Here is a 20860-nt window from a genome sequence, read left to right as displayed (position 1 = left end):
GTTGTATATTATAACTTATTAAATGAAATAACAAATGTATAAGAAAGACAAATGTAAAGAAGAAAAACCATTATGTGAATGTATACTTAAAATGGTATGTAAGCGAATAAAAAAAAATAGGAAATCAGAGGATCTGATTGGGTTTTGATTCTACGGGAGCTGGACCTCCAGGAAGAACCATTCTTTGTCCCAAGTGGGGGGTGGTCTCCCTTGCATGGGAATGTCTCTGCCTGAGTCGCTATTCTGGGCTGAACCTGCATTTAGTAAGCACACCCCAAATACTGGCTTGGTGAAAACCGGCAGTTAGGTTTGGTCCCAGAGAAGAGATGGGAAATTCCCACGGACCCATGGCCTTTCCTCCTTGATCCAAGCCACCAGTTTCCTTGCCCCTGAATCACCAATGCGTTGCCAAGGGAGGCCTGAAATGAGACAACTGAGGCAGCTCTCAACTCTGGAGAAATGCCAGTGTGAATTTAGAACCCGAGCGAATTCTCAGATCTAGGACAGAGTTGAAGATGTCTTCAAAAGACAGGAGCCACCTTTCTCAAGAGGATGCAATTTGGGTGAGGTCATAAGACACCAGGGGAATAGAAGCAGGGTTGTCCAACTTCCCTCCTTCTTCATTTCAAGAGGTAGCGTGTGTTCTGGTGTGTTTTCCCACCAAAAGCGGTGGGTGGGGGAAGCCCATGTGTTGCAGGCTTTTAAAGAGGCTGCAAATTGGGTTCAGATGACTAAATCCAGCCCTGGAGTCTTCTCCTGCATTGTAACGGCGTGTGAGAAGGGCCTTGGGAGAGATGCTGCCTAGAGAATGGTCCAGTGGTGGGTTCCTGGAGGTACGGCCCAGTACAGCCGTACTGGAAGTAGCCGGGAGAAGCGGCCACCGTACCGGTACAGTGGCTCATTTGGCCCACCCATGTTCATGGCCGTTGAATAACGTGACCGGCCCATTATGCAAGCATGCATAGTGTGCGGCACCTGTGCAACTTCTGCTGAGCAGCTGCGTGTCGCAGGGCGGTGGCGTGCACAGCACATGCGCCCGTCTAGGATGCCCGGCCCCATGCGAAGCATACTGGCTGCACCGGCATCCAGAACCCACCACTGGAATGGTCAGATAAGAGACAGCGTAGCCCATGGTTGCACAACGGGTGCGGAAGAAACTCAGTAGAGACCCTCCCTAGTTTCTCAGGCTGTATAGGAGGCAGGAGGAGGTCATGTACTTTCAGACTTGTAAGATTCTGTTACTCAGCTTTACGAGAAAGTAGAGTTTGCTCAACTGGTCATGTTTCCTGTCTGGTCTGATGTCTCCTAACAAGGTAAGGCTGATGTCTCCTAACAAAACTTCTCCTTTTCTTCTTCCTCACTATTTTAACCTTCCTCACGTCACAAGGGCACATCTCCCAGGAGGTTGCAGGTAACACATCCAGCATCTCTTCAACTAGCTACCCATACAAGCTGACCTGATATTTATGAAGTCTTTAAGGCGGCAAGAGTCCACGTTTCCCACTTTCCTTCTCTGTGCAAAGGGTCAGGGACGAGGGGGGAAATATTTTAATATTTTACCCCTCTCAGAGTGAGGAAGGAGATGGTGAAGAAAACGGCGGTCAAGAGAGCCAGCGAAGGAGGTCTCGTGGTTTTTGCAAGCTCCTCTTCTTCCCCTTTTCACTGACCTGGAGGTGAGTCCTTAAGAACGTCTTCCGCTTGGTGAACTCAAAGTTGTTCCTCATGAGGAGGTAGAGGAGGGCCGAGGCCTCGCTCCGCGTGGAGCTGAGCTTGGATGTGCAACACTTCAGGACCTCATAGCAGAAGACGGAACACATGGTCACTCTCCCTTTGAAGAAGGCCGCTGGGAACTGGAGGAGCAAAAGGAGGAGAAGGAAGTGCCACCTGGGGAAGAGGAGACCCTGCACCATCTCGGAAGGACCTCTCCTTCACGGCCCCCTCTTCAGGCCTGCCTCAGTTACCACCTTCTTGCCATCATGCAAAATGATGGATGGAAGCTGCCAGCGTGGCAGTGGGAGATGGGACCATGGGATGGACTGGTGGGTGTGGGGCAAGATCTTGAACTTTCAACTGGGTGGGGAAAACCGGGAAGCTTTCAGATTCGGGTTTCCCCAGATGTGCCAACATGGCTCTCTTAATAAATTGGAACTTTGAACAATACTTGGACTCTGATTTAATTTTGGATGCTATTTGGAACCCTGACAACTAAATGAACGATTACAAGCCGAGGACTATCTGTACTGATTTGGGGAAACAGACAATAAGGACAATTTAAACCAGGGTGCTGGGATCTCAGAAGGGAGCTATCTGACTCTTTCCCTGTTCTGCTCCCTAGGATAGAAGGAACACCCCCACACCACCCCCTGCCCCAGTGAAAGCTCAGAAAAGACCCTGCAGGAGGGACAGAGAGATCGAGCAAAATCAGCTCGGTTGAAATTAGTATTTTGCACAGCAGTACATTAGGAAGCCGGGCCCAAAATAAATATTTTACTATCGCTGTTAGTAAAGCGGAACAAAGCATCTGTGTGGAGTTTCTTGGAGATTTCCTGCCCCTTTTCCCTAACCTCCGACATGCTTGGTAAAAATCCAGGACATTTTAAAAAAATAATAATAATAAATAACTAAACCTGACCACAAAAAGGAAACAGGGGCCTCTTGGTTCAGTGCCTAGAACTGGGGAAGCGATCTATTTTTATCCGAGCCAGGGAGGGAAGTGAAGATGAAATGGGGCAGCCACGAGCGACTCTTGAGGTATTCCGCCTCTCGCCTTTGCTCACCTTGTTGATGAAAGCTCTGAGAGAGGCGAAGACGTGCTTCAGGGCCGCCTCCGACTGTCCGTTCTTGAGGAAGGCCAGGTGGACATCAAAGACCTTTTTCATCAGTGGGTTGTGCCCGTCGTTGTTCGCAAGCTGGTTCTAGGGAGAAATGGATCCAGCTGAACTTTGGGGGGGGCGGGGGGGGAATCCCCAAAAGGGCTCAAGAGAGAGACAAGATAATTTGCTTTTAAATGGTGGGCAAATCGTAAAGCTGGAATGCAGGCCCCAAATAACCCCAAGCAACCCCAAACACTGATCCAAGGTGGCACAGTGGTTAGAGTGCAGTACTGCAGGCTACTTCTGTTGACTGCCGGCTGCTTGCACTTTGGGCAGTTCGAATCTCACCAGGCTCAAGGTTGACTCAGCCTTCCATCCTTCCGAGGTGGGTAAAATGAGGACCCAGATGGTTGGGGGCAAGAGGCTGACTCTGTAAACTGCTTGGAGAGAGCTGGAAAGCACTATGAAGCGGTATATAAGTCTAAGTGCTATTGCTAACTCTGCCCACTGTAAGGAGTTCGATCCTGATGGGGTTGAACTCAGCCTTCCATCCTTCCGAGGTCAGTAAAATGAGGACCCAGATGTTTGGGGGCGATAGGCTGACTCTGCAAACCGCTTAGAGAGGTCTGTGAAAGCACTATGAAGTGGTATATAAGTCTAAGTGCTATTGTTAGTGAAAAACCTTTGGGATAGGTAGTCCTCGTTTAGTGAACAATTGGGACCAGCAAACTTAGTCGTTAAATCACATAGTGAAACTGTGACAGGCCTTATGGTCCAACTTCAGCTCTCAGACCAGCAAACATTATAAATGCAAGGATTGCTCGCAAGGTTATTTTTTTTAATTACCAAAGTAACTGCAAATGGTTGTTAAACGAGGCAGTCACTCAACAAGGACTAAGACCTCAGGAATAGGAGGGCAAATTCAAGTGAAGGTGGCAAAGGTGGATCAAAGGAAAATTCAAAGCTGAAGGCTCGGCCAACGGAGAGTCCAGATCTATCCAAGCTCAGCTATTACAAAGAGGACCTTCAACCGAGAGAGAGAGAGAGGGAGGGGAGATGCCAAGACGGACCTTGAAGCACTGGGTGAAGAAGGCGATGGTGTCCAGCACCGTCAAGGTCACTTCTGTGGTCAGGTTGCCTTCCAGCAAGGCCTGATGGACAATGTCTGCCTCTGATAAGCCGGCACCTGAGATTAGAAAGCCGAGATTGACCTCTTTCACTGTTCTGACCGAGGCTTCTTCCCAAGAGCATGAAGCAAACTCCTTGTTCCAACAAAAAAACCCTTTTATTAATTGACTGTGAATTCTGCTCATCCACGTCCAGCAAAGTCATTCAAAGGAGGATTTACAGTCATAGACCTTATCTGGCTTGGAGAGCTGCCAGGCTGATATCTGCAAAACCTGGCAAGGAGTCTCAGAAAGTCACAAACCAATGAAGCGAACTAATGGTCTCCTGCAAACTCCACTCCCCCTTCGCTCCTCTTTTATTTCCTCTGGGAGGGGGCATTCATTGTCTGGCCTTACTCCCAAGTCAACCCCTGTCCTTTAGCTGTTCTCTTCATCTGGCAACTCTGTGCATGCGCACACTGGGAACAGGCTCCAGCTGTTCTTCTGCCTCACTGATGTCTGACTCTGAAGGCAGCTGATAACTGTCAGACAGCCCTGGCCCCCTCTCTGCCTCCGACACAGAGCCCTCCTCAGAGCCTTCCCCAGACTCCAGGCCTGGCCCATGTTCCTCTCCAACCTCCTCACTGTCCGAATCTGCTGCCAGCTCCACTGGCCGCTGGCAGGCCACAACACTCCCTCTCCTCTGCGTGACAAAGGAAGGAACGGCAAGGGAGAGCTCATTCAGGGCCTGCAAACCCCCAGGCCATCCCTGCTCAATCCTGTCTGCAAGGGCAGAAGACAATCCAGGGAGGAGGTCCCCGAGGGTCACCCTCTCCCGGCCTTCTGCTGGCCAACCTACTGTGATTCAGGGTGAAGGAGCTGTCCAGGCTGCTTAGGTGCTGAAGCCGGGCCTGCATGGTGCTTGCCCGGTTACGGAGGACGGGCATCGTTTGGGATTTCCGGTCAATGCTCGCATGTTTGGAGAGCAACCCATCCTGGACCCTGCAGAGGAGAGATCCAGAGCTCAGTCCTCCATGCATGGGTCACAAAGGCACCCCAAGCCACGCTGGGGGGGGGGGGCACTGCCCCACGCTTCAACTCAGAAGCACCCATGGTCTGGCATTTGGTGGGAGGGCAGCCTCTCCAGTCTCTCTGCTCGGTGACGGTCTGGGATCCTGAAGGAGAAGCTGTGGTTGGCACCCTAACAGAGGTGGCGCCTCACCTGTCCCCTCTAAATCCTGGGGGTATGTGTTACTTTTTGTAATTTTAATCCATTTTTATCTTTAGAATAGTTGAATGTTTGTTTTACCTTGAGGAAAGCTATTCAGGTTCGCTTGGACCATGGGATGGGTAGCAAATAAATTTGATAAATAAATAGGCCAAGACTGCCACCTGGGTCCAGCTGGTATATCCACTGAGTAAACCCACCCCCAACCCCATCCCCATGCACCCATTCCCCACAGTACCTGGCAATGTTCCTTTTCCCCACATATCGGAAGTGGAAGAGACAGACTCTGCGGCGGGAGAGAGAAAGAAATTCAGACAAGCAAGATTACTAAAACATTCTAGATCAGGGTTTCTCAACCTTGGCAACTTGAAGATGGGTAGATTCAATTCCCAGAATTCCCCGGTGACTGGCTGGGAAGTTCTGGGAGTTGAAGACCAACCTGTTCTCACCCAGTCTTCCTTAAGAAGCACGAAGCAGACTCTTGGTCCTGGCAAAACCTCTTTTATTGACACGACTGTGAATTCCTTTCATTCGCCATCAGCAAGGCTTAGCAAACAGTCTTTCAGAGGAATATTTATCCACACGCACCTAATCTCGCTCGGAGAGCTGCCAGATAACTATTTTCCAAATGCAGGGTAAGGCAAACACTTGGCACAGAGTCTCTTATAGTCACAAACAAAACTTTCAACTCTTGACACGACCGAAGGAATGAATTGTTTCCTGCAAAAGCCCCCTCCCTGTTCGCTCCTCTTCTGTTTCCTCTGGGAGGGGTCAATCACCTCTGAGGTGTGGCTTTATTCCCAAGTCAACCCTGCTTCCTTAGTTGTTCTTGTCTTCTGGCAGCTCTGCGCATGTGCACACTGGGAAGAGGATCCAGCTGTTCCTCTGCTTCTCTGCTGCCTAGCTCCCTCTCTGCCTCTTGACGCAGTCTGAGCTTTCCTCAGCCCCCAGGAGTGTCCCATGTTCCCCAGCCTCCTCACTATCCGAGTCTGCTTCCAGCTCTGCTGGCCGCCGGCGGGACACAACACAACCATCTTGCCAAGATTGAGAAACACTGGTCTGATATTACCTCTTTCCTTGAGTTGTGGCCACGCCACAAACTGGCGAATGCTTAGTGGACATCTGTGGCTCACTAAATGTGGCCATCTAGACTTCTTCTTCCTAGAAGTTCCTTCTTCCTCCCCTCAATCTCTTAAAGAAGCACAAGCAAACTTACTCTAGCAGAACCAAGACATTCATCAGCTCCTGGGGAGATATTTTGTTCCAGTAGCACAACAAGGTATCTGCAATCAACAGAAAACGGCTTAAGATGTCTCCCGTCGTCCCTCGAGCTGCCCCAGCCCAGGAAATGGGATCAGAGATGGCTGACCTTCAGACAACATCTTGATGACATAAAGGTAGCATACGAGGAGGCTGCGGATCTCGTACTGGTCCAGCCGCCCAAAATGGGAGAGGCTGCTGCGCGTGGAACTTTTCCGCATCTGCGTTGACCGAAAGGAGCCAAATAAAGGAGGGGAGAAAAGTAAGGAGAGGAAGGAGTCCAGCAAAATAAGCTAATACCCTTATTGAGGTATCTTTATCCTTATTACCCTTTAAGTCAAGGTATCTAATACTGTTATTAAGCTACCTTTAAATATGGCCAGCCAATTCTTCCCTCAGACTGGCATGGGTAGTTCTTATGACTGTTGCTTAACGACCGTTCAAAGTTACGACAGACAAACCCCCCCCCCCCAGCCCCAAAGGTAACTTATGACCCGATTCCGAAGTTCTGATGGCTGCCCACCTTCCTGTGGTCAAATGATCATGTCAGGTGCTCATCAACTGGCCATGAGTGTAGAGAGATCCTATAGTTGTGTGACCGAGCAGAAAACCGGCATTTGCTTCCAGTTTTCGGCCAAACACGCCCAAAGCGGGCGATGGGACTCTCTAGAGCAGTGTTTCTCAACCGTGGCGACTTTAAGTCCTGTGGACTTCAACTCCCAGAATTCCCCAGCCAGCTGGGGATTCTGGGAGTTGGAGGTCCACAGGACTTTAAAGTCGCCAAGGTTGAGAAACACTGCTCTAGAGCCATGATGGCAAACCTATGGCCCAGAGCCCTCTCTGTGGGCATGCGCGCCATCGGCAGCTGCTCTTCTGGTTTCCAGTTTGCACATGGGCGCCGGCTAGCTGGTCTTCGCAGGTGTTTTTCGGGCCATTTTCAGGGTATTTGGGGGGCTGTTTTCAGGGCATTTCCCAGGGTGTTTTTCGGGGCCATTTTTGGCTTGAGTGGCCTGAAAAACGGCCTGAAAATGCCCCCAAAACAGGCATGTGTGTGCCGGGCAGTTGGTGTTTGAGTTTATGATGCTTTACGGTTTGAGCACTCGGTGCTGAAAAGGTTTGCCATCAGTGCTCTAGACCTTATAGAGTCCCGCTCTCTGTTCCCCAACCTCTCAGGAAATCCAAAAGAATGACTTTACGTTTTCCCCGGAGGAAGGCTGATCGGGGGAGCCGGCCGTTCCTTCCGAAGCGAGGGACCCTCGCGAGTCTTCCCTCTTCATAAAAAGTCCATTCTGGAAGCCGGCGCCATAAACTGCAAGAAAAGAGCCGAGGGCTCGTGCCCAGTTGCCCCAGGATGGTGATCCCTGGCTACCCCTTGACCCGGAAAAGTGGCTGCCCCAAGAAGGACAGTCTGTGGGGCTCCCCTGCTGGCCAGTGGGGTCAGCCTTGAGACCCACAAGCTCTGAATCTCAGCAAGGTCTCCTTCCGGACTCAAATCCCTTCCACAAGGCTAGAAGACCTCCAAGGTCCCGTCCAACTCTGTTCTTCACCCCCAACCCCCATGGGCCAAAGTTAGGGGTTTGGGGATGGGGTTTAAACTCAGCATTCCTTACCTGAGTCTTTATCTACAACGAGGCTTGACCTGTTGGAAGGGGAGGTAAAGCTGCATAGGAACTCATCGCGAGAGGCCTGCAGAGAAGGCGAAGAAAAGGGTTAAGGGACAGGAGCAACTTGGCTCCAAGTCAAGTTTAGGAGAAAAACTAGAAGACAAGACAAGCTGAAAATCTTGCAGTATTTGGTCTGTGGGGAGCTGGGGAGATGGAGAGTGTTAAAATCCACCCACTTTGAAATTCCTTAGCTTGAGAAACATTGGACTAGAACCAAAGGTCTCCAACCTTGGCAACTTTTAAGACTTGTGGACTTCAACTCCCGGAATTCCCCAGACAGCAATACAAGTCTTAAAAAGTTACTAAGTTTGGAGGCCCCTGGACTAGACTAGACGGCTTCTTTGGTCCTATTGGCCTCATGGGGCAAACCAGATAGGAATCACAACTTGATGAGCAAATCCTGTTTTATTGGGAGGCCACCTGGACAGAACCTTTGCAGCCTGAGGGAGACGGTTCCTTCGGAGCCTCTTGTCTGGCCTATTATGGATCTGTGGCTTTTGGCCTCTCTTATTTGACCGTTCCCTTGGCCCTGTCTCCTAAGCTCTTCCCCACATATCATCACAGGGGCCTTCCAAGTTCATCATTTTTTCTAAAGTTTTCTCACCCAGCAGGCGGTGTGTGTGTGTGTGTGTGTGTGTGTGTGTGTGTGTGTGTGTGAACTGAGCTAGGGAGGCTGTCCGACATCTGGAATGATCCAAGTCCCTGCTTCAAAATTACTCACAGAGGTGGACATTGGTGTACACAAATACAGGTTGTCTGGACTGGCCAACCGCTGGACGTTTTCCAAAAGGATTCCGGCAAGAGGTAAATACAGCTGGGCTATTTTGGCTTGTTGGTTCTGCAAGAGAGGATGGGGGGGGAATGAAGTGAAACTCTCCACCCACACCCCCCAGATAGGAGATGATAAGAGGAAAAGGAAGTTTTGAATCCATGGGGTTAAGAGGGAAAGACCTGATCCCTTCCTTGTGCCAGAAAAAGCATCTACTTTGGGGATATTTTTCTTTCATTCTGGCTACTGGAAGGACACAATCGCATCCTTTTATGCGATTGTGGAAGGACACAATCACACCTGCAGTCAACAGGAGTGCTGATTTACCACCAGCCTCTCAAGTACTTAGGAGGTGAGGGCTTGTGCAGCGCAAGGATACAACAGCCAGCCGTCCACACCCCAATCAGCAACTAAAAAGCCACACACAACCAGGCACCACAGAAATACTACACACAGAGTCCCCCAAAGCACACACTCTGCCAGAGAGAAGTTCCTTGAGGATGGGCTCCAGCACGAGTCTCAAAGCTCGGAAGACTAAACCTCTGGTCCTGGTGACCGATTGGCACCTGCCACATCCCTTTATCTCCAACCTTCCATGCAAATCTGTCCACAGCTGTTCTTAAGGTAAAGGTTCCCCTCGCGCATATGTGCTAGTCGTTCCTGACTCCAGGGGGGCGGTGCTCATCTCCGTTTCTAAGCCGAAGAGCCAGCGCTGTCTGAAAATGTTCTCCGTGGTCATGTGGCTGGCATGACTCAACGCCAAAGGCGCACGCAGCGCCGTTTATCGTCCCACCAAAGGTGGTTCCTATTTTTCTACTTGCATTTTTCATGTGCTTTCACAAAGGTCGGCAGTTTGGCGGTTCGAATCCCTAGTGCCGCATAACAGAGTGAGCTCCTGTTATTTGTCCCAGCTTCTGCCAACCCAACAGTTCGAAAGCATGTAAAAATGCCAACCTTTGTGAGTGAGCTCCCGTGACTTGTCCCAGCTTCTGCCAACCTAGCAGTTCGAAAGCACGTTAAAAATGCAAGTAGAAAAATAGGAACCATCTTTGGTGGGAAGGGAACAGCGTTCTGTGCGCCTTCGGTGTTTAGTCATGCCAGCCACATGACCACAGAGATGTCTTCGGACAGCGTTGGCTCTTCGGCTTTGAAACGGAGATGAGCTCTGCCCCTAGAGTCGGGAACGACTAGCACATAGGGGCGAGGGGAACCTTTACCTTTACTCTTTACTTAAGAGCCGTGGTGGTGCAGTGGTTAGAGTGCCGTACTGCAGGCTACTTCTGCTAATCACTAGCTGCCAGCAGTTTGGCAGATCGAATCTCACGGGGCTCAAGGTTGGCTCAGCCTTCCGTCCTTCTGAGGTGGGTAAAACGAGGACCCCAAATTATTGGGGGCAATAAGCTGACTCTGTAAACCGCTTAGAGAGGGCTGTAAAGCCCTGTAAAGCGGTATATAAGTCTAAGTGCTTTTGCTATTGATTATTTAATTAAAGCATCAAACCCCTTCTGGTTTGGCACAGCAAATAACTGCAAAAACAACACGAAGGAAAACAAGGCACACTACAGAGGGGCAGACCTTAAAAGAGAGAAGAATGAGCCACGGTTTTCAATGCTTCAGTCCTGCTTGGCACTTCCCCAACTCTCAGCCAATGGAATTTCATCCGAAACCCTTCAAACTCCAAGCAGAGGAAAACCAGGCTTCGACATGCATGGGCCCAGGGAAGTTGGGGAGGGAGAGAAGTTCCCAGAAGTTCAACTCCACAATGGGTGATGAGTTGGATACGTGCAGAACTGCAGGATATCAGCAGAGCGTTCAAGGGAGCAGGCCTGGCCTACAGTTTGTTTTGGCTGGCTCCCAACTCTGGTAGTCACGAAAAAGGGATCCCAAAATACATTGAAGAATCAAATGAAGACGATGTTCCAGCTGACCAAGAGGAAGGCCAGATGTTGCCTAAGCAACTATCGGGTAGAAAGAAGGTCCAGAGCATGAAACCCCTTGGTTATTTAGCCCTCCTCATTAGCCACATTCAGCAAATCCATGGCATTAATGGATTAATGCATTCCTGGTTGGACAAAAATCAATCAATGTACTTCCTATGACTTTTAACCCGTTGGACAATTGATTGAGGGACATGTTACACAACCATCACGTCATTTTGAACCAAGCCCATATCTCTGGCCACGTTAATTCAGCTGAGTTAAACCATCATGCTGTTTGTTTAGTCTTGGCTTAGAGTCGGATGGGAACTATCCAACAAGCAAACCCAAGTCAGTCATGCCTGAGTGCAAGCTACAAAAACCAAGTCAACGTTGGCTCAAGTCCTCCTACCTTGTGCAGGTATCTGTTATCAAAGGCGTGCTTGATGAGAAGGCTTTTCAAGATGCTGATGGCCAAGTATCGGACATCAGAGTTGTCCTTCAGGGCGGCGGACGTCTCTCGTAGGAGCACCCCCACCAAGAAGTGGTGGCGGCAGTACTCATCGCTTAGACTGTACTCAAGGTTGACATCTGTGGGCGGGGGAAAGGTCGAAAAGGAATCTTGCGGTAGTATCTCTAGGACATCCGGTGATGAAATCCCTGAGTCTTCACCGAAGAAAAGAAGATACAGAAGGACTGGCCAACCCCACTGCTGATTTGTTTGGTCCTGCTAAGTTTGGATAGGGGCTTGGGGGGGGGGGTGTCAAAGGAATTGAGAAAGGACAAAGGCTTGGAGGAGGGGATCTGAAGATATTGAAATAAAACAGAAATCTTGGAGCCAAAGCCCTGGATTATTTATAATAACCGTTTAAGAACGGTATAATTTACTGCTGAGGCTAAATTTCTGCTTCGTGGAATGCCAAACTGGAGCTATTATAAACAAATCAAGATCTTGCAGTGTCGCTGTGGACATTTTTAGAAGCAGAAGGTTTGCAGATGTTCTGCTCGGCTGTTCCAACTCAAGACTTTTCGCCCTTTCGGATGGAAACAACTGCTAACCTCTGCTGGGCTCAGAAGCAGATCAGATCAAAGCTCAGAATAGTGCAGAACAGATGAGTAATGAATAGATTGGGAAGCTTTGTGAGAAGCGGTTGGATGGACCTGTCCTGAGGCCAAAGCCTGGCCTATTTTAGGAGCCTTTGATCTGGCTCAAAGCATCTTGTAGAATTTATTACTACTCTGGCCAACCTTTGCAGAGGACATAGAAAGTCTCATTGATGGACATCCATTTGTTTGCAATGGTTTAGGCCAGGGGCATCAAACTCGAGGTCCCGGGGCTGGATCCGGTCTGCGGGGTGCTTAGATCTGGCCTACAGGACCACCCTGGAAACAGCGAATGACCAGCCCCGGTGCCTCTGCCATTGAAAATAGAGTTCACGAGGACCGTGTGCTGCCCTCCCGAGTTCCATTTTCACTGGCAGAGGGTTGCAGGAGGCTGTCGCAGCCTAAAACGGATCTCAGGAGCCTGTTTTCGCTCTCAGAGCACTTGGGCCTCCACAGGCAACCCCCCCTCCCCGAGACGAGTGATGTCGAGCTGGCCATGTCCACACTGGCCACACACACCCAGAACACACACACATCCACACTCAGGTCAAAAACACAACCCTGATGTGACCCTCAATGAAACTGAGTTTGACACGCCTGGTCTAGGCTTTCCTGCTGAAACGGACCTTGTGTTCGCTGAAACTTTGGCTTGGCAAAATTCATCGGCAAATTCAGTGGAATGTAGTGCTCGTGGTTACAGATGGTCTGCAGAAATTCAAACTTGTATTCCACCAAGGGCTGGATGTGGAGAAAGAGAAATAAAATAGATGTCAGGCCTGCAGCCCTCTTTTCCTTTGGGTCTCTGGCCTGCCACACTTTCTATTATTCTACTATGCCTTTTCTATTGTGGGAAAATGGGAGTGGGGATTGGACGGAATTAGATGCTATGTAGCCATAACAACATTCTTTCTAGAAAGCCAAGGTCATCCTTCGCCTTTGCACCTCTGCATCTGACCGGAACTGGATGGGTGGAAGCTGCCAGCATGACAGTGGGAGATTGGACCATGGGATGGACTTGTGGGCGTGGGGGCAAGATCTTGAACTTTCAACTGGGTGGGAAAAAATGGGAAGCCTTCAGATTCGGGTTTTCCCAGATGTGCCAAAATGGCTCTCTTCATAAATTGGGACTTTGAGCAAAACTTTGCCTTGGATTCTGATTTACTTTGGATGCTATTTGGAACCCTGACAATAGGATTTGTAACAGACCACTTCTGCTTTCAATGCCCCGCAGTGGCTCCGGGAAGAATCATATTTTACCTTGGGGTCTTTGGGACTGAACCCAGAAACGTAGTCGTTGATGAGGTTGAAAATAAACCCTCGGTCCATGAAGGTCAAACATCGCTGGGGAAGAAGATAAAAGGTGAAGCTCGCATTGACTGGGTGCGTTTCTGGGGTGCATAAATGCTATTTATGGGGTAACCTTTAGGTATTTGGGGGCTCCCATCAACAGAGTTCCAATCCTAGAAGCAGTTGTTCCAACAGGATGAAATGCTTGGCCTTGTTTGCTCCCCCCCTATAAACTAAAGATGGGGAAGAGAGGAGAGGAAGAGGCCAAAGTCTACACCAACCTTCAAGAGGTTGGCCAACAAGAGTTGATTAAAAAATCATTTGTGGACTATTATACTAAGCTATATGTACAGGATAATATACAGAACAAGTTAATAGATGATTTTTTGGAAGGAAAAAGGGTTGCAAAAATTTCTGTGCTTCAAAAGGCAAATTTGGAACGTCTTATAACCGCTGATGAGATCACTTTAGTTATAAATCAACTTAAATTAGCTAAGGCTCCAGGGACTGATGGTTTGACTGCAATGTATTATAAAACTTTACAACTGGAAATGATTGAATATCTTACACAACTATTTTGTAATATACAACAAGGAGGTAAAATACCTCTCTCATGGAAAGCGGCTTTTATCTCATTGATACCTAAAGATAAAGAGGGCCCTAAGAAACCAGAGGATTACAGGCCGATATCTCTTCTGAACACAGATTATAAAATATTTGCTAAAGTATTAGCCAACAGATTGATGCCGGTTATTCAAGAGATTATTCATCATGATCAAGCAGGATTTATTGAAGGCAGACATATGAAGGAGAATGTAAGGCAACTCATAGATTTAATTGACTATCTTGATAAGAATAAGCAGATCTCTGCAGTGCTGGTTTTCTTGGATGCAGAGAAGGCCTTCGATCGAGTGAATTGGAACTTTCTAACCAAGACTTTGGAAAAGATGGATATGGGACCACGATTGCGGCAGGCGATTGGAGCAATTTATCAGCAACAAAATGCACAACTTATTATTAATGGAAATTTGTCAACAACTTTCGAGATACAAAAAGGCACAAGACAAGGTTGCCCATTATCCCCATTGTTATTTATTTTAACTTTGGAAGTCTTGTTGAACGCAATTCGCGACTCAAAATCCTTAGATGGCATAGCTATCAGGCAAAAGGAATACAGAACTAGAGCATTCGCCGATGATCTGGTTGTTACCCTTTCACATCCTTTGAAATCAATAATCCAGATGAAAAATATCATAATAGAATTTGGCATGGTGTCTGGGTTTAGACTAAATCAAAACAAAACGAAAATGATGGTTAAAAACATGACAGAGACTCAAAGAAAGAGACTTGTAAGTTTAGCAGGTTTTGAAATAGTTTCTAAAGTTAAATATTTAGGAATACAAATTTCAGAATCAAACACAAAACTTTTCTCAAATAACTATGAAGTGTTGTGGCAAAAGATACAGAAAGATCTTGAAGCGTGGAAAAAGTTACAATTGTCTTTGCTTGGAAGGATCTCAGCAATTAAAATGAACATTCTACCTAGATTTATCTTTCTATTCCAGATGATTCCGGTGCTCAAGTCAGATAAAACCTTGTTAAATTGGCAAACAACATTAAATAAATTTGTTTGGAAGGAGAAAAAACCGAGAGTAAAGATGAAGATTATGCAAGATACACGTGAAAGAGGTGGCCTCAGACTCCCAAACCTTCGATTGTATTATGAAGCTGCGGTATTAACGCATGTAGCAGATTGGTTTGGGAAAACAAAAATGGAATTGCTCAATATAGAAGGCCATGATCTTGTTCTGGGATGGCATGCATATCTTTTTTATGAAGACAGGGTGGATAAAGTGTTCAACAACCATGTTCTCCGTAGTGCCTTGATGAGAATATGGAAGAAGCACCGGCCCAATTGGGATTATAAAATACCGCTTTGGTTGGATCTTGCAGACTCCATGGGGATTATGAATATTAAGTCACTCGGGGGTTGTTTATATAAAGATGTGCTTATTGCTGATGGGGGCGAATGGAAGTTAAAAACTTTGGAACAGCTGTTGGAAGAAGGAATTACTTTAAATTGGTTACATTACATACAGCTTCAGAAGAGATGGGAAGAAGATCGCAGGGTCGGCTTTATGGATAAAGAAGTGGAACTGATTAAGCAGATAAAAGAGACTGGTCCAAAACAAGTTAAAAGAATATATAATGTACTGTTAGAAAGAGACTCAGAAAGTGAATTGGTTAAGGATTGTATGATTAAATGGGCTCAGAATTTTGGGGAAGTGGTTATGTTGGAAACGTGGGAAAAAATATGGGTTCAGAATGTTAAATTTACACAGTCACAGAATTTAAGGGAGAATTTTTATAAAATGTTTTACAGATGGTATTTAGATCCTAAAAAATTATCATGCATGTACCCAAATGTTCAACCAAAATGTTGGAGATGCGGGTGTCTAGATGCTACCTTTTTTCATGTATGGTGGACTTGCAACAAGGTTAAAGCTTTTTGGATAAAAATATGGTGGGTTATGCAGAATGTATTTAAGAAAAGAATACAATTCACTCCACAAATGTTTTTATTGGGTATAGTTAAGGATTTTACCAAAGGGGAAACAAAATTGGCCTTGTATATGGTTACAGCAGCTAGGTTGTTGATTGCGCAACATTGGAAAAAAGATTTTTTGCCAACAATTGATCAATGGATTCAGAAGGTGGCGGGGTTCGCTGAAATGGCAAAAATTTCAGCTTTCTTAAAAGCTCAGAAACAGGAGGATTACACACAGGAATGGGCAAAATGGATTGATTATATACAGAACAAATACCAGACTAGGAGTTATTATTTAGCCTTTAGGTAAGAATGTTTAGACCGTAGATGATCAGAGTAAATAGTATATGGGATGTTTGGAATTATTAGAGTGGTATACAGCGGAAGTCAGGGGGGTGGGTTTGTGCGGGAGGTGGGGGAGGGTTAGGGTGGAGGGTGGGGCAATATATATGTATGAATAAATTAGAAGATGGGACTAATGAAACATTGTTAGGCTAGGAGAAATTTATATTAAGAGTTATAGATGTTAAATTAGCTTAGAAAATGATCAATGTGTTATTATTAATTTAAGACTAATCTCTATAGTTTTTGTTGGGAGGAGAGGGGTTATGAGTAATCTATTTTAAGATGGGGGGTGGGGAGGGGGTAAAGTGTTTGGTATAATATTTGAATGTGAATTTTTGCGGGGGGGTATAGCATTTGTATGAGATTTATATTGTATGGAGGGGGGGGGTGAAAAGGGGGAAAATTTGTTTGTACAAAACTCTTTTAATAAAAAAAAAAAAAAAAAAAAAAAAAAGAGGTTGGCCAAGGAGAAGTTGACATTTCTTGACTCTTCTGGGATTTCACTGTAGCGAATGTTCACATGTGGAATTATGGAGAGCAGCAAAGAATGCAGTGCATGACCGTAGGACTCTGGGAACCTCTGTGGCCTTGGAAGCTGAAAGGATGAGGTGTGAAGTCCAGCTCAAGCTCCTTGAATTCCCACCAGACCTATGTGGCCTGTCTGTAAAAGCTTCCACCCTTACCTTAATCTTGTTCTCATCCAGAAGATAAAGAGCCATGGACTTCACCAGAATTTCAAAGAAAAACCATGAATACTGGAAGCAAGAGGAAGAGTAGAGAGATGTATCCCAGCCAGGACATGTCTCCACCTGTTCCCACCTTACAGAAGAAACCACAGTGTGGAGAAGGCCACCCAACGAGCAGCGTGGAGCCTCTCTCAACACCTTTGGCTTGATGGGCTTCAAACTCTGCAAGGAGAGGTGGCCTCAAAGGACTTGACTTTCCATGTTTGGTCTCACCTTCAGCATCTTATTGATGGCCAAGAAATCTGCGGACTGCTTGAGAATTGTTGATATGGCTCCTGCCAAGATTTCATGAGTCAGCTTCACCTGGGGCCCACTGGGCTTCTCAGGCTGAAAGCAGAACTGGAGGGGAGAAGAGACATTCAATGTTTTTGATGGTGGACTCCCTGGATCCAAAGCCTATGACCCAGAATGGAGTCCTTTCTCCAACTCACCTTGATGAACGTCCGCAAATAGTGGTCAAGATTCTCCTCATGGCATCTAGACACAATGTAGAGAAGAACCCTGCAGGAAGGGGTGGAAAAGAAGGAGAACAACCCATCTCGTTGTTACACGGAAGAGTAATCCCATTTGAATGATAGCAACTCGCTTCCCTATCAGGGGCCGACTGGCTTGGTGGACATGGAAGGATGCTTGGTGTCAGAATATTCATGAACTGGCAGAGACATGGTAACAAGGTCAGCCAATGAATAGGGCTTAGTAACAAGGTCAGCCAATGAATAGGGCTTAGCATCAAGGTCAGCCAATAGAAGCTGAAACAGATTGGAGACACTGGACACTGGACACAGTTACGACTGTGCTGAAAAAAGTGGCTTATGCCCGTCCCTCTTAAGACCTTGGCAGCATCCCTGTGGTCATGTGATCGCAACTGGGCACTTGGTAACCAGCATGAATTGATGACGGTTGCAGAAGCATCCCTGGGTCGTGATGATGGCCATTGGCAACCTTGGGGGTCCAGCAAGCAAAATCAGTGAGGGAAGCTGGATTGGCTTAATGGCAAAAATAAAGGCTGTAAAATCAGGCAAGAGCAAGAACTTATTAACTACCGCCTCACTTAGTGACGGAAGTGCTGGTCCCAGTTCTGGATGTAAATTGAGGACTAATGCTATTTGGATTCCCCCCCCCCCATAAAGCTCCACAATAAATTTGGATCTGAAAAGCCCTTCTGCTTGAGTAGATGGTTGGACTAGAAGACCTCCAAGGTCCCTTCCAACTCTTTTTATTCTATTACTCTTAGCTCACCAGTTGGGTTAGCTTCTGTGACTGACCTGGCTATGCCACTGTGCTGCATTAGATCGCTAGTGTACTGCAAATATCCCCAAGGCAGAGAGGAAGTCAACCTGAAACAGGTCGCTTGTCTGTGGCCGAAACTCACATAGTACTGTTGGTGGCCACCTCTTCTTCTTCTGGGTGTCTGGTGAGGACTCGGAAGAGTTGCGTAAGAATCACCGGCAGAAACTGTATGATGACTTGGATCTCCATGGCGTGCAAACACTGAAACCAAGATAGGTGGTTAGACTTCAAGAAAGTACAAAGAAGAAGGTCTGGTGATCTTTGAGCCTTGGCTTGGCCTTTGTTCCCATCGCATTTGTCCTCTCCCCAAAAGATATCCCCCCCCCTGTCCAGACTCAGCTCACCTTCAGATATTTCACAAGTTCTCCTGGGGATCCCTTGGCACCCCCCTGAACCGTCTGGCAATACTGGAAGAATTTATGCAAATGACGATCCTGAATGACAGAACGACAAAAGTCAACAGTCCTTAAGAACAGAGGGAGCTGTTTCCACTCGGGCCTTGCCTCAGCTTATTGAAATCTAAGAGATCCTAAGCTTGGGATGTCTTCTCCTCAAGGCCTGGACAACAGGGATCTCTTCTCACCTGGCTCACTCGTAGGCAACCAAAAACCAGCGGGAGAGTAATACAGTAATACAGCCCAGGTTCGATTCCCAGTAAGGATATGGCTAGCTGATGAAAGCTAAATAGCTTGAAATAGATCTATACTAGTCTCCCTTTATTTATTTATCAGCACAAATGCAACACATCTATCTTTATATCTCTATCTCTATCTCTCTATCATGCATTTTTGAACACAGTGTATGAATATAGGGTATGCCAGTTACACAGACAAAAGATCAGAATAAGAAAAAAACATGGTAAATATTAACACATGAACCCATAACAGTTAACTATAATATGATAACACTTGCATTAATTATCATTGTAATAGTATAACCAAATAGTTTAAACTGGGTTTTCTTATATCTTGGCCTATTTTGTAGATTATCATACTTGTAGTTGAAAACCATCTCTATTTTAACGCAGACATTGATAGTCTTTGTTCCTCTAATTCCTACCCACTGCCTCTAGACAGTCATAAAAACTGTTCCATATCCGGCAGTATTCTGAGTCTTCTTTAATTTTAAAAGTTAACCTATCCACTCATTCTAACACATTCTTAAATTTTCCCAATTACTTCCTCCTAGATCTTCTGGGCCTTGGGAAAGAGTGTGAAAGCGGGGGCCAGTCTGATCTCCTTGGGAGATGATGAGGAGCCACCACGGAGAAGGCTCTCCTTCTTGGTCCCACCAGATGGTTCTCCATAGGAGAAGGGACCCATAACATACCTGAGTATATATAGTGGACTCAAGGTGCAGCTTCAGCTTGAAGAGGGTCTTGGCTCCGTCCACCCACTTGATGTCACTGTTTGGCTGGAGATCCAAAAGAAGAAAGGGACGTTTTTGAACCTTGGGGCTTTACTTCAACTAGTCTGAGTTACTTGACCAGGCAGTTTGACCCAACCGGCGATGAAAAGAGTCATTGGAGTTGACCGCATAAATGGGCCCAAGCCAGATCTTGGTGGGTTTTGCAAAGCACATCTTGTTTACAGAAATGCAATTTCACAAGAACTGGGGCAAAGGCATAGCTGCATGGGCATAGATAGATGATAGGGGTAGGTAGGTAGGTAGGTAGGTAGGTAGGTAGGTAGGTAGGTAGATAGATAGATGATAGATAGATAGATAGATAGATAGATAGATAGATAGATAGATAGATAGATAGATAGATAGATAAAAATTCTTTATTGGCCAAGTGTGATTGGACACACAATGAATTTGTCTTTTAAATAGCAGAGAATAACTTCCAGAAAGCCACATCAATTTTAACAGCATCTGAACAAGTATAGTCTGAAATGTAACATTACAAACAGTGTATATTCTCTGTGCTGTTTGCTGTTTGTTGCAAGGAGGCAAATTGCTGGGAGGCAGAGGCAGATTTTTCCCCTTGTTTTCCACCCCAAAAGCTAGGTGCGTCTTATACTTCAGAGCGCCTTATACTTCAGAGCATCTTATACTCCAAAAATATCCCAAACCACACGTGGGTTTTCCTCCTTATGACAAACCCATCTTACCTTTCGGGCCTCGGTATCTCCGGCGCTCAGGTAGCCGGCTGGCAGGTTGGCCGAGACTGGGAGCTGCTGCTCAGAGGTGATGATCAGCCCGTCTTTCAGCAAAGGAAGCCAGGCAAAGCCCACTACGGAGACACAGGAGACACGGTGGATCAGCCAAGGCTGGTCTGAAGATCTGCAGAAGGTTTAGGTGGAACCTGCAGCTCAGTTGCCCAGCTGGGTCTGCAAGGATCTTAAGTTATGAACGAAGGCCAAATTACCTGTCCCAGGATAATACTGTTGCAGGACCCAACCTGGATCAGTCAGCAGGACCTGAAGTTTAGTCTTCTGAGTTTTTGGACTAGTGCTGGAGCCCATCCTCAGGGAATTTTCAGAATATTCCAGTAGAGTGAAGTTCCCTGAGGAACTCCAGCACAAATCCGAAAGCTCAGAAGACCACACCTCTAGTCCCGCTGACTGACCCAAATTGGATCCTGCAATCTTAAATAAGAACCCCAGAGGATAGTTCACAGGTGTGCCCTAATTCAGCGGTCACGAACCAGTGGTCCATGAGAAAATTCTGGTGGTCCGCAGAAAAATTATTTGCACTGTTTATATTGAACTAAATGAGGGGTCCTCAAACTACGTCCCCTGAGCCAGATACGTGGAAGGAACGTTTGTGTTGCTGCAGCGAGTC

The 20860-nt window shown here is 46.8% G+C and overlaps 1 protein-coding gene across 1 annotated transcript in view; it reads right to left on the bottom strand.

The window, feature by feature from the left end:
• DOCK11 (dedicator of cytokinesis 11) overlaps window positions 1-20860 on the bottom strand; it is a 64044-nt gene that overhangs the window by 21552 nt on the left and 21632 nt on the right. Inside the window, exons 21-41 of the mRNA XM_081963741.1 lie at window positions 20188-20309; window positions 19406-19489; window positions 18421-18510; window positions 18159-18277; window positions 17218-17287; window positions 17000-17125; window positions 16724-16795; window positions 16489-16635; window positions 13118-13201; window positions 12487-12598; window positions 11169-11347; window positions 8793-8909; window positions 8018-8093; window positions 7604-7716; window positions 6517-6628; window positions 6364-6430; window positions 5386-5433; window positions 4779-4921; window positions 3884-3999; window positions 2778-2915; window positions 1668-1850 (exon numbers count right to left, since the gene is read on the bottom strand). Of these exons, the coding sequence (XP_081819867.1) occupies window positions 1668-1850; window positions 2778-2915; window positions 3884-3999; window positions 4779-4921; window positions 5386-5433; window positions 6364-6430; window positions 6517-6628; window positions 7604-7716; window positions 8018-8093; window positions 8793-8909; window positions 11169-11347; window positions 12487-12598; window positions 13118-13201; window positions 16489-16635; window positions 16724-16795; window positions 17000-17125; window positions 17218-17287; window positions 18159-18277; window positions 18421-18510; window positions 19406-19489; window positions 20188-20309 (2318 nt within the window). The remainder of the gene's footprint in view (window positions 1-1667; window positions 1851-2777; window positions 2916-3883; window positions 4000-4778; window positions 4922-5385; window positions 5434-6363; window positions 6431-6516; window positions 6629-7603; window positions 7717-8017; window positions 8094-8792; window positions 8910-11168; window positions 11348-12486; window positions 12599-13117; window positions 13202-16488; window positions 16636-16723; window positions 16796-16999; window positions 17126-17217; window positions 17288-18158; window positions 18278-18420; window positions 18511-19405; window positions 19490-20187; window positions 20310-20860) is intronic.

The sequence above is a fragment of the Natrix helvetica genome (genome assembly GCF_964273705.1).
Source record: "Natrix helvetica genome assembly, chromosome: 11".
NCBI lineage: Eukaryota > Metazoa > Chordata > Lepidosauria > Squamata > Natricidae > Natrix > Natrix helvetica.
This window is presented reverse-complemented; position numbering and strand designations above follow the sequence as displayed.